At 40.9% G+C, this 15,642-nt stretch overlaps 3 protein-coding genes across 5 annotated transcripts; 2 read left to right on the top strand and 1 right to left on the bottom strand.

Annotated features, from left to right (window-relative positions):
- Positions 1–316: 316 nt before the first annotated feature.
- Positions 317–3,475, top strand: rps6 (ribosomal protein S6). Its single transcript, XM_088302830.1, has 6 exons — positions 317–420; positions 983–1,114; positions 1,424–1,634; positions 2,352–2,498; positions 3,060–3,217; positions 3,346–3,475. Exons 1-6 carry the CDS (start codon positions 415–417, stop codon positions 3,439–3,441), a joined length of 750 nt encoding a protein of 249 aa, XP_088158956.1. The 5' UTR covers positions 317–414; the 3' UTR covers positions 3,442–3,475.
- A 336-nt stretch (positions 3,476–3,811) lies between these two features.
- Positions 3,812–7,110, bottom strand: LOC148332403 (perilipin-2-like). The gene is made up of 7 exons (XM_088302829.1): positions 6,609–7,110; positions 6,493–6,519; positions 6,127–6,322; positions 5,485–5,567; positions 5,024–5,264; positions 4,802–4,938; positions 3,812–4,205 (listed from the first exon to the last, which is right to left on the bottom strand). Exons 2-7 carry the CDS (start codon positions 6,508–6,510, stop codon positions 3,861–3,863), a joined length of 1,020 nt encoding a protein of 339 aa, XP_088158955.1. The 5' UTR covers positions 6,511–6,519; positions 6,609–7,110; the 3' UTR covers positions 3,812–3,860.
- A 998-nt stretch (positions 7,111–8,108) lies between these two features.
- LOC148332402 (WD40 repeat-containing protein SMU1-like) lies at positions 8,109–15,084 on the top strand. 3 transcript variants are annotated; one of them, XM_088303673.1, is made up of 12 exons: positions 8,109–8,274; positions 9,088–9,298; positions 9,499–9,651; positions 9,734–9,850; positions 9,963–10,082; positions 10,573–10,641; positions 10,739–10,855; positions 11,308–11,435; positions 12,238–12,364; positions 12,646–12,807; positions 13,267–13,419; positions 13,588–15,084. In XM_088303673.1, exons 1-12 carry the CDS (start codon positions 8,249–8,251, stop codon positions 13,684–13,686), a joined length of 1,482 nt encoding a protein of 493 aa, XP_088159799.1. In that variant the 5' UTR covers positions 8,109–8,248; the 3' UTR covers positions 13,687–15,084. The 3 variants fall into 3 exon arrangements, with proteins under 3 accessions (XP_088159799.1, XP_088159798.1, XP_088159800.1); XM_088303672.1 differs by having other exon boundaries at positions 10,522–10,641; XM_088303674.1 differs by lacking the exons at positions 10,573–10,641; positions 10,739–10,855.
- Positions 15,085–15,642: the final 558 nt, after the last annotated feature.

The following is a 15,642-nucleotide window of genomic DNA, read 5'->3' as shown; positions in this document are numbered from 1 at the left end:
TTACGCGACTCTTTTTTTTGTTGTTGAAAGTCTGCACTAGGGTTTGAATTTATCAAACACTGACGGACGATGGTGAAGATGAAGGTAATTATCTTGACTTTGCGTAACTCTATAGACAAACAAGGTCTCGGGACGTTTAGTTGTGACAAAACCCCGGTTGACACGTCAAATGTCGAATTGAATTAATATTACTTATTTTCACAGACACAATCCTGATGAGTACACGCAAAGCACATTTACAAAGCAAACCACTATAACTTTCTTCATGATGTCGCGTGGGTTAGCATCACAGTGTTTATTCGTAAACTTGTGTGACGTAAGATGTCGCGAGAACATTTTAGGGCTATGTGAGATCCCGGAGAGGATATCCGGTCTCTTTTCCGTGGCGGACCGTCGTTGGGCCGGTTTGGCAAAATGAAGGTACAACGTTTATTCAAGCGTATACTTTAGTAGGAAACAATATTTCCTGAAATACTACAGTATATGTAAAGCAGCGATTATCAAAGATGACGCGGTCCCTTTATCTGTGGTAATTGTCCGGCCGCCGCTGAGGATGAGTTTTGATTGTATTGCCAGCTAGCAATGCTTGTCGAGTACTGAAACATGGCGGCTCACATATAGAAATGTGTACCCGAGTCTAAGTCCCTGAGGCAGTGACTGTTCCTAAATTTGTGAAGCGGAACAGTGTATTGGTCATAAATGCAGGTCGTTGCGGAAGTCTTGTCTAACTTAAGAATTTCTGTCTCTTTTCGAGTATGGCAAGTTTAAGGGGCACGACCTGCGAAGAAGCTAGTAATGGGTCTAAGCTGCAGAAATTTTCTCTATAGAACGTTTTAGATCCCCACCTTACCTTGGTGTTAATAAAAGTATTTATTCAGGACCTAAACTTGGAATATCAGCTAGTTGTTAATTAGTCGTGGAGTCAAGTTGTCATTGCCATGTAGAGGCGGACGTCAATGACCTCAAATGCAATGTCTTACAGCTAAACATCTCGTTCCCCGCAACTGGCTGCCAAAAGCTCATCGAAGTAGACGATGAACGCAAACTGCGCACCTTCTATGAGAAGCGCATGGCCACTGAGGTGGCTGCTGACCCCCTTGGAGATGAGTGGAAGGTAAGTTGTGATATTAGTTTAAATGTGCTTTGGAAGTGTTTGAGGTTTTCCGTCCTCGTGGCACACTGGTATCTTTCTGACTATCCAGTAGTCGTTAAGATGTGACAGAGTGATGCCAGAGAAACTGTAGAGGACTCACCGGATACGACCGGGCCTAAACAGTGGGTGGTTGTAACTGCAGTGCTCTCTCATGTCTTGACTGTTAAATCAAGAGAATATTCAAATAATGGAATATATTTTAAAATTTGACAGAATTGGTGTGGGTATACTGTACCGCTACTCCACTTTTCCTCCTTTCGCTATGCTCAGGGTTACGTGGTGCGCATCAGCGGAGGCAATGACAAGCAAGGCTTCCCCATGAAACAGGGGGTGCTGACTCACGGCCGTGTGCGCCTGCTGCTCAGCAAGGGCCACTCCTGCTACCGTCCCCGCAGGACTGGCGAGCGCAAGCGCAAGTCTGTCCGCGGCTGCATCGTTGACGCCAACCTCAGTGTTCTCAACTTGGTCATTGTCAAGAAAGGTAACATTTAAGGAGCCTGCCGTGTTTGTGTGGACTCATTTTGGACGCACAAGGTTTAGACGGAAGCCAAAAACATTTTATTGTTCCGCAAATAGTTGTTTACCACAAATCCCTCTTGCCACCAGAAAAGAAAATGGGGGTAATCCGAACACATTGATGCCCACGGAAATAGCCACGTTAACTGTTATGCCCCTTTGAACACTTATGGATAACTAAAGCAGTAGCCACTATTGAGTCGATCACTCAGATTATTTAACATTAAAATGTGTCTTACAATAATGAATGAGCATTTCAGGAGGCTCAGGCCTGATGGCTCTAATTAGTTACATACCTGCCCAGTCCACCAAGTCTGCATCATTTCATTGCGATTCTCTAAAATTGTTTTAAACTTCCACTTAATCACTTACACTATATTACACTATCATTCCAAGAGAGATTTGTACAGTCTTCAGTCAGTCTTTGAAGGGATGCTCACGGCACACATGGTGATCCTTTTTGACTGCTCCTGTCACTTAAGGTGGGACATTGTGTTGCTAGAGGAACCAGTGGACTCATCTGTTACGACCAGACAAAACAGTGCCTGGTTGGAACTGCAGTCCTCTCACATTGACACTGTTTGTTAAAGCTGTAGTGACATCTTTCTCATAAATGGAGAAATTTAGATTCTTGCTCAACACATTTTGCCTATAAGTTACCTTTTTCCTACCCTCCCCTTAGGCGAGAAGGACATCCCTGGGCTGACCGACAGCACCGTTCCCCGTCGCCTTGGCCCCAAAAGGGCCAGCAAAATCCGCAAGCTCTTCAACCTGGCCAAGGAGGATGATGTCAGACAATATGTTGTGAGGAGACCATTGAATAAGGAAGGTAAGTTTCCAAGTGTTAATTAATCTTGCCTTAATCATTTTAATGCGACAAACTCTTCTTTCCAAATTGGTTAAATTGCTGGATAGACGTTCCGTGATCGACTACGGTGCGCAGCTCTTTCAAATTTTGGCACACATTTACATTGGGTGTCAAGTTTCCATTCTAAATTGACACAATGCCATCCGTGAATAAGTGGCTGCTTATGCTAATGGTTTTTAATGTTCTCTACATAATAGTATCAAAGTTTTTTGTCTTCACTCGTTGGATCAATGGCACCAGGCAAAATCCTCATTTGTATGAAACTATCACTTTTTCGGAAACCGCAAAAGTGGCTATTTTGTTGAGCCCATTAACATTGCATTGTCATATAGGAAATTGTTTTCCATTTGTGAAAATAACAAATGGGGACTGACCAATTGTATAGATTTGGAGAAAAAAAAATTAATTGACCAAATTTGCCTATGCCAGCGATTTCACTAAGCTAGAATGGACTGCTCGCCCGCCCATCAGTCTCAGTTGTGATACATGCTTGCTAAGTGGCCCTCGACGTTCCCTTCTCAGGGAAGAAGCCAAGATCGAAGGCTCCCAGGATCCAGAGACTGGTGACCCCTCGTGTGCTGCAGCACAAACGCCGCCGCATTTGCCTCAAGAGGAAGCGCACCCAGAAGAACAAGGAGGAGGCATCAGAGTATGCCAAGCTGCTGGCTAAGAGGATGAAGGTAAACTTGAAGGCATGGCTCATCGCACTTGGGTGAAAATAGTCATGCATTTACTTCTTGTGACACTGTCCAAAATGTCCAATTATAATTTGAAACTTTTCACTGACATGTTTTCTTCACATCTCCAGGAAGCCAAAGAGAAGCGCAAGGAAAAGATCGCCAAGAGGCGCCGCCTTTCTTCTCTGAGGGCCTCCACATCCAAATCTGAGTCCAGTCAAAAGTGAACTCTAAGTCAAATAAAGTAATGTTTGGTCTACATTCAGCTGTTTCATCCTTTTAAGAAAAAAATTCAATGGTTCAATACCTTTAAAACCCTATAATACAAATGAATGCTTCAAAGTTAATAAAACGATTTGAATGAGGATATAATGTTAATATTTGAGCAGTCCAGAATCAACCCATTAGTCATGCGAGCTGTAAGGCTGCACTTACCTTCTGGCAATAGAACTATTGCAGTTGTTTTTTTTTTTTGGGTTAAATGACAGTCATGTTTTGCAGGTAATTTCATACAACCAAGTGCATCTGATTATCGTTCTTTGATAAGTACAACTGAAAATGAATGTATGGTTTCTGGAATACATTTGAATGAGTCACTCAATCTTCAAGTGCTTTTATTTACATGTACTGCTTGAACACCAACCACTCAGTGAAATGTGTCAACATTGCTCGCTTCTTTTCCTGACTGGTACCATCGGCTCTCACACACTGAGATACTTGCGGGTCTTCTTGCCCGCCAATTAGACTTTATTCGCGGACTATTCTTGGTGCCCTTGTGTGGAGTTGCTGTTGCCTCTGGCGCTGCTGGACCGATACTGCTTCTATTCTGTTGGGGGACTCTTAAGTTGTACATTTGTGTGAAGTTGAAAAACGCAGTCACAATCTGCTGCTGTACATGTAGCGGGAGCAGATCCATGCTCCATGCGAGGGCTAGCCAGCTACTCTGCAGGATGCGAAGCTGACCTGACGATGTAGAAAAGGCCTCCCTGATCTGCAAACAGGACAGAGGTGGCAAATCACAAGATATTTACTCATCGGACTTGTCAAAGCACACCTTTCTGAAGTTTTGTGGAAATACACCTGCCCTCTGTGCTTGGCAAAAACGAGATTCAACTGTGGATCGGCGAGATAGTAACTTTAGTTATACTGCCACATACTAATGTTTCTGATTTTTTTTTTTCAATTTAGTTTTTTTTTTTAAACATCTGAATCCAAAGCAAGATGGCAACAATTACATCCTCATCTAATGAGATGCAGGGGGGCATCTAAATGTGTAAAATGGACAAACTCATCTCAGCAAAAGAAAACTTACAATACCAGATTTTCAGCAGGTGTTTAACTCAAAATCAAGGTAGTTAAATAAACATGGGCAGAACGGTTTTCAAAAGCCCACAAATATATTAACATCTCAGTCAGTACAAGGCTGCTGCTCCAACCACAATACTAAGCATATTTTAAAATTGGAAGCACATCTCAGGAAAAAAAAAAACATTACTGTTAATAGAGGTAGACATTTTGATTCACTTATGCTAAATATGCCTCTTCAAGAGCTGCATGTTTTTTTGATAGACCAACTTGAGTAAAGACCTGAGCAGAATGCATCTTGGCTCCGGCCAGCTGGATGGTTCTCCTGCACAGCGTGATGGAAAGCGTCATCAGTCGCACCGAGTACCTTCTCTCGAACGTGGCTACCTCAGAACCTTCCACTAAGACATCCTCTTCCTCTATAAAATCAGCACAAATATCATTTCTAGTTTAGGACCATGCCATGATAGAGGACATTTCCTTCCTACCCTCTCGCCCACCTACTTTTTTCTTTCTCTGTAGGCGGGAGCATGCGGTCCACCAGAGCCTCCGATGCGTTCAGCGCAGAAGCCAGTCCCATGCTGGACGCATTGACGGCCTTTCCCACCAGCGACTGGTCTTTCGGCTTCTGCACCCTCTCCATGATACACGTGACTGCGTGCTGCACGCAGTCCACAGTTCCATGTGCCGCGATACTCACCACATCCTGAATCTCCAGCACCTTAGTGCGGACACCAGCCACAAGCTAGGAGACCAACATCAAAGCAGGAGAGCTGATTTTGAACACATTCAAAGAGTTGGGAGTAAGTTACAATACACGGAGCAATATCACTCTCTGGTGTTGTTGGCGTCATCATAAGAAACAGCCGAAATTAAAATGTAGCATTGAAAGCGTAACTGAAAGGAAGCTTATTCCATGTTTGACCAGCTATTGGTAAGCTAAACTGTGATGTTAATGTCATCACCTGGTCTGTGGGTTCGTGCAGCACGGGAAACTTTGCCTCCAACCAGTCCAGACTTTTACATGCAACATCATTGGCAAAGGAAACTGTGGAGATGCAAAAGATGGTGAGGTCAGTAAGAGGGCATCGGCCACTTGCTTAGGATTACAACTGTGTCTTCCAACTGAAAACATATTACACAAGTAGTCTGTGATTCACCGTAAAACCCAGCGGACAAATCTAGCAGCTAATAAATCAGCAGAATTGCTGATATGCATCACTGGTTATCATACGGATTTGTGGAGCCACTTGTTGCAAGGCAGGATTGATCAGTCTAGCTATTTCCTATCAAGCTTTTGGGTTGTGGATAAACTGAAATGCAGCCAGGCTGACTTAGCATGAGAGGTTGGGCACAGCCGGGAGTGGTCACCAGCAAATTGCTGTATTGTGTTGCCCATTAATTAGCCTATTGTCAGTTTAGTCCTGAATTTAGCTTGCAATAAAGCAGGATTTGTTTTTCTAAGCACCATGCATATGCAAGCTTGCAAAAGAGGGAAACAATTTAGTGTACTGAAAAGTTTTTTGTTTGTAAAAAAAAAAAAAGTGCAAAAAGTAATTTTCTTTCGGTCTGTACCTTTTTTTTGACATCTTAAAAGATTCACACACCTTGGGGCTGCAGTTTGGTGATAACAGGTGATACTCGGTGCAAAGCCGCCGAGCCCAACATGGTCACGCTGCTCTCCAGGCCCTCACACACACACTTCAGGCGGGCGTTGCTGCTTTTGGTGTCCCCGTACAACACCGACAGGCTCACGCAGGCAGAGCGAACGAGAGGCAGCTGGGCCACTCTGGCAGCAGCGGTCTACGGTAAACGAAAAAGATATTAGCCACGCGGCCATTTATGTCCCATTTGGTTTACTATAATCGCCAACGTGCTGCAGTCAAGCTATCCAAAAGGGTAGTCCGATTAATGACGCCTGTGAAGAGTTTTGATGCAGCATGTGAAGGGTTAATGGAGTGAATTGGGCTCACCTGTTCGTTTAGCGACATATTGGTAAACTAAAAAGCACAGAACGAACACTATAAGAACATGACAGGACGTTTAGTTTTTCAAGATTTTACAAAACGGAAATCAGTCGCTAACTCACCGTGTTCGGAACACCATTTATGGGAATATTTCGGTTGACACGTTTCGGCAACTGGCCAATTAACGCCAACTGGTGTCTCCGTGAATCGCAAATCTCGCGAGATGTACATATTGGCTTTATTAGTTAGTGTCTCTCATTTTCATTTCTCAGTTTCACCTCGCTTTGTCAGAAGATGCACATGTAAATGCGATCCATGTCCATTAGGAAACGATTAACAGCAGGCGGTGTACAAACTTTTAAATTCAAATGCCATTCTTGATTTTTTTTATTTGACTTTGTTTTATTTACAATTAAAAATACTTGATGAAATAAATGAAAAAATAAAACTACTCCCACGAATAAACACAATTTAGTTAACCAATGGCGGAAAACAGTTAAATTAATGCAACAAATCCTAATTCTTGATGGAATAACTACTCGATAGGCAGAATTAATGAACGAAGTGAGCCATACGGGGCCTGCAATCCACACTTAGCTCACTCTTGCCCCAGTTCCACATACAGTTGGTCCACGCCAGTGATGCTTCTCGTGTTATAAAAAAAAATGTTTTTGCTTTGCGACCGCCTGAGATATTGTTATCGCCATATCTCCCGCCCCATATCAAAGAGGAAAATATCATCCTAGGTCCGCCCGTAATCCCAGTGTTTTTTTAAATTCTTTTTTTGTGTGTCTTGTTTTTTTTTTCTAGTGATAGACGGTCAAAATGACTGATTATTGAAAGTTGCTAACCCCTGACCAAGCTGCTTTGTTAAATACGTAACATAATTAGCCTTTGTAGCTCCTACAGCGCCATCTGGTGGGACACATATGTATATACAGTGCAGCCAGAAAGTATTCCCATTGCTTCATTTTGTCTACATTTTATGTTAGGGCCTAATTCCAAAATCAAATGGAATACATATTTTACATCTCATAATTCTACATGACAACCAACCCACCAAGGCAGCATTTTGTGGGACAGTTTTGCGAATATTTCTATCAATTCATTTTCGATACCGCCAACGCCTATACTGAAATTCAAACCCAGAACTCACGAGGCATATGTGCTACTATGTAACGGTGTTGGCTTTTTTTTTTTTTTTTTGCATACGCCTCAACAGTAAAAAGAAATCTCATGTACATTGACCTCCTTGCCTAAATGGAAAAGCACTGCGAATACTTTTCGGGAATGCTGTGTGCATAACAAACGTCCATGCAGATTTAGTAAAGAAATGCATTCTAATGTTAAAACTTCACGTTTCTCTTCTGAAGATGTATGTTTTGGCCCCCATGCACGCTCTGATCCACGTGGGCTGCTCCCGCGTGGTTCTGATGTTGGAGGATGTTGATTGATGCGGCGCAGGAGCATCGCAACGTGCTCGACCGGAAGATGTTTCTATGTGTCGGTATGCGTCAGGGAGGAGGGTGGGTGTGAAGCATCCCGTTTTTTGTATAGCTTGCAGCGGGGGGAGGAAAGGGGTGACTGGGGGGTGGGGGGGGGGGGGTCACAAGGTTCGGGACTGTTGTTGGAAGACGAACGACATGCACGAGAAACACGTGCAGTGGGCGGGCCTCGGTGGACCAGCTGCACGTGGCTTTGACGAGCACGCAGTCGCCACGCACTTCAGTCTGTTGCCGCATCTGCAGGAGACAACGTCAGCATGGCCGTGGAAATGGAGCCCTCGGAGTAAGAACAATTTTCAACTTATATTTAATTACTAATTAGAGCATCTGAATTATTTGACGTTTCCAGGATTTTAAATGCACGTTTCAGAAGCGTAATTGAGCATATTTTTTCTCAGTCTTGAGCTGCAGCCAATTATTTTTTTATTTTTTTTTTATTAATAGATGCCAGAGTTCTCGTTTGGTCTTTTAATTACATTTGCTGAATGATCATGCTTCTAGGAAGTCATACTGCATGTATACTGTGTGTTGTTTTATATGCATGCGCCTGTTGAACTAAAACGCCAGCCTGCGTATCCCTTTGATGGTCCATAATTACATTTCATTTGCTTCCTTTGGGGAAAAGTGCTTCCGTGGATTTTCTTACAAGGGGTTAAAAGGGGTTTAATGAGCACAGTCGGTTGAAGAGAGAACATCAGCATCACTAGCTGGCAACATGTGATCCACGTGTGAGATTAAACAGGGGGTACAATTCTTGAGGTACATTCTACATTGTTTTCTTGAAAATCACACACGTGACAAATACAATACAATACAACTTTATTTATACAGCACATTTCACAAGAGTTAAATTAATAACTCTCTGCCAGTGTCAACCCCAATTGAACATTATGGATAATTATATTATTTTGAACATAAAGGACATTGCATATAAATGAACTCTAACGCTGAATCTCGTTCAACAAAGCGAAATATTCAAAAAACAACAGACCGCAACGCATGCAAATATCCAGATTAAATTAATTGCGGCCCATGGAGTAAATTTAATATTTAGACGCATGCAATGGATGAATAGTTTCCTTCTTTCTTCCTGTAGTGTTATTCGCCTGATAATGCAATACCTAAAGGAGAACAACCTCTACAGAACCTTGACCACATTACAGGAAGAAACAACTGTCTCGCTCAACACGGTGGAGAGCATCGACAGCTTCATCGCAGACATCCAACAAGGCCACTGGGACTCTGTCTTGCTCGCAATTGAATCCCTCAAACTTCCTGACAATACATTGATTGACCTTTACGAACAGGTGACTTTGACTTTTCCTTAGGCTTTTCGGTTATTGTTGACGTTAACTTAGACCTTTTCATTGAATGATATTTTAGATGTTTGTATGTTTCTCATTGCTTGGTTTGGTTTGGTCCAAAAAATGTAAATGACTTAACTTAGTAGGTTTAAGTGCGTATAATGATTATATTGAATACTTTCTCATAAAAATCCCTCCAACAGGTGGTAATGGAGCTGATTGAAATGAGGGAGGTGGGCGCCGCCCGTTCACTCCTCAGACAAACTGACCCGATGATCATGTTGAAGCAAACCCAGCCCGAGAGGTACAGCCACCTCGAACACCTGCTCACACTCTCCTACTTTGACCCACGTGAGGTAAGATCCACTCAAGGTTACGGCAATGCAATAGCTTGCAAGTGTTTTGGTAACGTGACACCCTGGTCGCCGTTCATTGCAGGCGTACTCAAAAAGCAGCAGCAAGGAGAAGCGACGTAGAGCCATCGCAGAGGAGCTGGTGAGGGAGGTCAGCGTGGTACCGCCGTCACGCCTCATGGGTCTTCTGGAACAAGTCGGAGTAAGTATTCAACGTCATTATCTGGCCGAATACATGTCAAGCCTAATACAAACAATATTTCATTTGCTACACTGAAAGATTGGTTGATTTTTTTTTATTTTTTTTTTTTTAGTCGCTGAGACTGAACTCCCCGGAGAGCCTCTCACCTGAAATGACCACTGAGAGCCCAAGCAAAAAGAACGGACATGTCGAGAAAGAGGCGTGTCCAACCCAACTGTACCGTCACATTAAGGTAAAAAACATATTTTTGTCGATAGAGCATGCCCTCCAAAACAAGGATGAGACTTTACTGATGATTTTGCGGTTTATTTTTTGAGCAACATTTATCCACCTTCAAACCTAATCACCTGGCTGAAACACATTTCAAAACACATGCAAACAATTAGCTGACATATTTTAAATTCAACACTCAATATTTTTACAAACACAAAATATACATTATTTACACACCTTTGCCTCTTCGGAGGGGGTGCTAGTAAAAGAAAATAGGAAACTCTTGGCCGTACTCTGTTAAGTTACCTTATGTGTGAATTGTAGTGAACAGGAAGTTAGCATTCAAAATAAAAGCGCTTAGCTTAAACCGGAAGTAGCACCTTTCAATGCAAATTTAAAATGAAAATAAAATACAACAAAAAAAATTGAATAGAATAAAACTTTTAATTAATGTGCAGTTTGGACGTCGGTCACATGTGGAATGTGCCCGTTTCTCCCCCGATGGCAAGTACTTGATCTCTGGCTCTGTGGATGGCCTCATTGAAGTGTGGAACTTCCACACAGGCAACATAAGCAAGGTAAACATCCGAGTGATACCAAAGGTTAGATGATGATTTATATATGGAAAAACATATTCAAACAGTCGGTCCTCTTTTCTGTGTGTGTTTGATTTAGGATTTAAAGTACCAGGCCCAAGACAGCTTCATGATGATGGATGATGCAGTGTTGTGTATGTGCTTCAGTCAGGATTCAGATCTACTAGCCTCTGGTGCTCAGAATGGCAAAATAAAGGTACAGCCATTGAGCAAGTATTGTATAAGAATAAAAAGTATTCATCTTCAAAACATAAAAGAAGTAGCTGACAATATCAACAGAATTGCTCTGATTTAAAAAAAAAATTTCGAGTCAAGTGTTTTTCTGAGACACCGTCTGGTGTATCAGATTTTGTAGAATACTGCAATTTGAAGTTTCTGTACTTCATGGATGTGTCTCTTCATGCAATTTTCCCCAAATTGTACTGAGCCTTGGCGCATATTTTAATTGAGAAAAATATCACGTTGTTTAAAGAAACAAATAAAAATGTCACATAAAATTACATATTTTATTTTGAAATAATGATCATCTTGTCGTAATTTTCAGGCATACTGTGTTCTGTTGTGTGAAAGACAAGTGGAAACTTTACCTCCCTATGATTTTACGGACTGTTTATGTAACCCTTTTGTATGTGTGTGTTTGTATGTGAGGTATGGAAGATCCAGAGTGGCCTGTGCCTGCGCAGGTTTGAGCATGCGCACAACAAAGGTGTGACCTGTCTTAGTTTCTCCAAGGATAGCAACCAAATCCTCAGTGCATCTTTTGACCATACCATCAGGTGGGTTATTTAATTAATTAAAAATGACGGATTTGTACATTTGAGTACTCGACCACATGCATGCACATTCATATATAATAGGTATGCATGTATGCAGAAGAAAATATATATTTTTTATAAATAATATATTTATATTTATATTTATATTTATATTTATATTTATATTTATATTTATATTTATATTTATATTTATATTTATATTTATATTTATATTTATATTTATATTTATATTTTTTTAGAGTGTAGTCTGTAGTGTGGTGACGTGACTCAAAATGTTTCTATCCAAAAGTAAAGCGCTAGATAATGTGTTACTGGCATGACTGATCATTGATATTTCATGTTGCCCCTTGTGAATGGATCAATTCTGTTTCTGAGCTAAGCCACACGCACACACACACACACACACACACACTCAACAAAGACGCTCCGTCACAATGAAGTTGGATATTTCTAATTCTGTCTCCAAGGGGATGTGGGCTGAGCCTATCCCCTGTTGCCTGCACATGAGCTTGCGTGGGTGCAGCTGAGACTCCATGTGCTCAGGAAAAACATTGCCACGTGCTCCACCACGAGATGCAATTTTCTGTATGCGCAGACAAGACGCAATGAATCGATGGGTGCTTTTTTTTTGTCACAGCCCCAGCCCAGCTCGGCTTCTCACTCCACTGGCGCTAAAAATAACTCCCATCTCAGCAAGGCGTTTTTGTCCGCTCTTAAGGAAAAATAAATCCCTTCTTGAGTTCAAGAATCAGATTAGTTGTTTCCTCTCATGTTAGTTCAACAGTGTTTATGTCATCCTCAGGATCCATGAGCTGCGTTCGGGCCAGACAATGAGGGAGTTAAATGGACATCTATCATTTGTGAATGATGCATCTTTCACTCAAGATGGATTTCACATTATCAGTGCGTCATCGGATGGTACTGTCAAGGTACAGTGATCAGCTGAGAAACGATGACAGTTTACAGTTTTTGACTGTGAAAAGAAACGGTGAAAAAAAAATTGTCCTTTCCACCCACATTTTATCCAACATCTTAGAGTAGAATATAATTAGTAATTTGTCAAAATGTTTTCAAAATGTCCTTATAATGACTCCCTCCACTCTGGGGTGTCAATAAATATTTTATGAATGCCTCTTGTTGTTAAAATTAATTACAGTGCAATTAATTGTCTTACCTATTGGGTGATTATTGTTCCGTGTGTGTGTTTTAGATTTGGAACAGCCAAACTTGTCAATGCATTCACACGTTTAAATCTGTGTCGCGGGCTTTGGATGCCCCTGTGAACAACGTGATCGCTCTTCCCCAAAATCCACAGCTCTTTGTGGTTTGCAACCACTCCAGCATGGCTGCTGTCATGAACACGCAGGGTCAGGTGAGAGAGATTACATGTGCAAACAGTTCTTTATGTTGAATCGAGTCACTGTTATGTAGATCGTAGTGAAATTAAGTGGACATGTTATATAGCATTGCAATTTTTATTAACACCTGAAATAATAAAATAATAATTCCACTCTTACAAATAACACTGGTCAATATTTGTTTAGAAAACGTTTTAATCAGAGGTTATTTTTTTTCTTATTTTTTTCTCTAGCACACCAGGTTTACAATAATAATAATAATAATAATAATAATAATAATATATACATTTAGTAATTTAGTAGTTGGATTTTTTCAGAAATGTATAAATTAAAAAGCACGTCTAATAAGTAACACAAATCAAAGTGATAAACATTTTAGTGTCAATTAAAACTTTTTATGGCTTTTGCTTGGATTGAGTTTTTTTTTTTTCCCACTGTGGGTATTTGAATTTCTTGACTTTGTTTCTCCTCAGACTGTCAAGACATTCAGTGCAGATAGAAAGTCGGGAGCAAAGTTTGTGTGCAGCACCGTGTCCCCTCGTGGTGAGTGGATTTACTGTGTAGGAGAGGACTTGGTGCTCTACTGCTTCAACTACGTGACAGCAAGGCTGGAGAAAACTCTGACGGTAGGCTCTGTGAAGAATACTCCTTCATTATCAAAAGCCCGCAGGGAGATGTCTGAAGAATGTCATTTACTAGAATTCAGTCTGCCAGCGTTATGTAAGAATTTGATAAGACTAACAAGACTATAATGAAGATGGCTAAAGCAGAATGTGCTTGTGTGCCTACCGCAGGTCCATGAGAAAGATGTAATTGGCATCACTCACCATCCGCATGAGAATCTGATTGCTACTTACAGCGAGGATGGCCTCCTGAGGCTTTGGAAGCCTTAGATTGACTGACTACTCAGGTTCTTGGAAGGGCACGGAGACCCTCACACTTGACATTTGCATTCCAAGGTGCAATAAATGCTGAGTTGAGACGCTACACAAACCAGATATGAACGATACCACAATGAATTCTTGGAGAGTGAACTAAAGATGCCTATATGGATGTATTCTTTAGCAGACCACACACCAAACCATCGTGACACACATATGCAGTGAAGTAGAATTCTTCGGAAATTGCACGTGAATGCTGAGAAATGTCAGTGTAGTGGTTCACATAGCTGATTGTTAAGCAGCTAGCGTGGGCTCACCCTCAACATGACAGCATATACAAAATGGTTGGGTGGGTGCAAATGAAGGCCACCAAACTGAAAATAAAAAAGAAGAAAAATAACATTTTAGTATTGTACAACGGTTAAGACATCACAGCATATCGTAGCAATCTCGCGATAACGTGTAAATATGGCCCCAGGCGCTGCGATCACATTAAAGCAATCCAGTTATGATCTTCAGGCGATCATATATTCTCAGTATTAAAACAATAACATTCTTGTCAAAAATGAGTTTTTCATGTGCTTTTAGGATTTCCAACAATTACTCAAAATATAAGCAATATCAAATCAAAGGAAACTTGACTGAGCCCTGTCGGTTAAAAAAAGAAGTTTCCTCTGCTGGTGAGAGAAGCGAAAGAATATACGTACTGGGAGCTGGTTGCCAAGACGACAACTAATCAAAGTAGATTATTGCCTTCTGAGAAAGCTCTTTTTAGGACAGTGTTCAGATTTTTTTTAAACAGATGATGTATTCATGGATTTACACTTAATGGTCATATCGTGTATATGAATGCCATTCTCGGTCTTTGAAGCTGTCGTCTACTTCCTCATGGATCCAACTTTACCAGCATTAAACCCCCTCATTTTCATCTTCTGTGTCTTTCGATATGAAAATGCATGATGGTGAACGGCTGTAAAAATACAGTAATCTTTTACAAAACAATGCAGGTTCTTCTGTTTGGCCGTAAACAAACTGAATCAGGAATCAGTTTTTGTTTTTAAACACACTTTTGTAAATGTTTTTTGTATCCGTTTTTTCCAGTCTTGTCTGTTTCTGCATGCTACCTCAGTGCGAAATATCACTCAGATAGAGCTAATTTTTGCATTTGCATGACAACACTAAAGTCTCAGTGAAGCTCCAGTGACGCACGTTGTGTGAATAGTCCAATTAACGTGACGTCACATTACTCTTGAGTGGTCCAAACAATTCTCTATGTGCAAATTTTAAGACATACTGTACGTCCTACGGTACTGCCAGTCATCCGTCACTGATGTTATGTAAATTCAAAGTATGTATCCCTCTGCTTGTCACTGTCAAAAATGATTATCAGTAAAATTCCCCAAAACTTCATATAGTTGTTAGTGTTTGTGTGCACAACTATTTACGTTTTTTGTATAGTTATAGTTTTTGTTGAGTGAACGAGTCCCGTTCATTGCTGTGCATTACTTCTATCCATTTTTTATATACAAAAGCTGCAAGATCTTTTTTTTTTGTAGTTTCAGTGCCATCTAGTGGGAAAATACTGTATTGTACAATACTATCGCTACAGAAAAATGTAGATTTGTACCGTCTTTAAAACATTTAATTTTTTTCATGAAATGTTGGTCGTCACTAATATTTGGGACGTTTTCAAACGCATCTACATCAGAAGCCCACCTCTACACTGTTTTTGGTGTGTGTTATTGTTCTAAGAAACAAACTAACCAGTAAGTTGTAAAGAAATTACACTTGCACTAGTGTATATTTGGGAATAACACGGGTCAAAGGTCAGCAATGCCGTGCATGACCAAATCATAGCGTTCGCCGAGAAAAATTTCCTCCCCTCAACACTCACAAAATTTAGGCAAACTTTCACATCGGAATGATACGACTCAAGTAGGAAAAATACTGAGTGGTAGGGATTGTTTA

Source organism: Idiotropiscis lumnitzeri, chromosome 8, assembly GCF_059441095.1.
Source record: "Idiotropiscis lumnitzeri isolate Australia: NSW breed Sydney's pygmy pipehorse chromosome 8, RoL_Ilum_1.0, whole genome shotgun sequence".
Classification (NCBI taxonomy): Eukaryota; Metazoa; Chordata; class Actinopteri; order Syngnathiformes; family Syngnathidae; genus Idiotropiscis; species Idiotropiscis lumnitzeri.
Note: the sequence above shows the minus strand (reverse complement) of the source record. Positions and strands in the feature narration are given on the sequence as shown.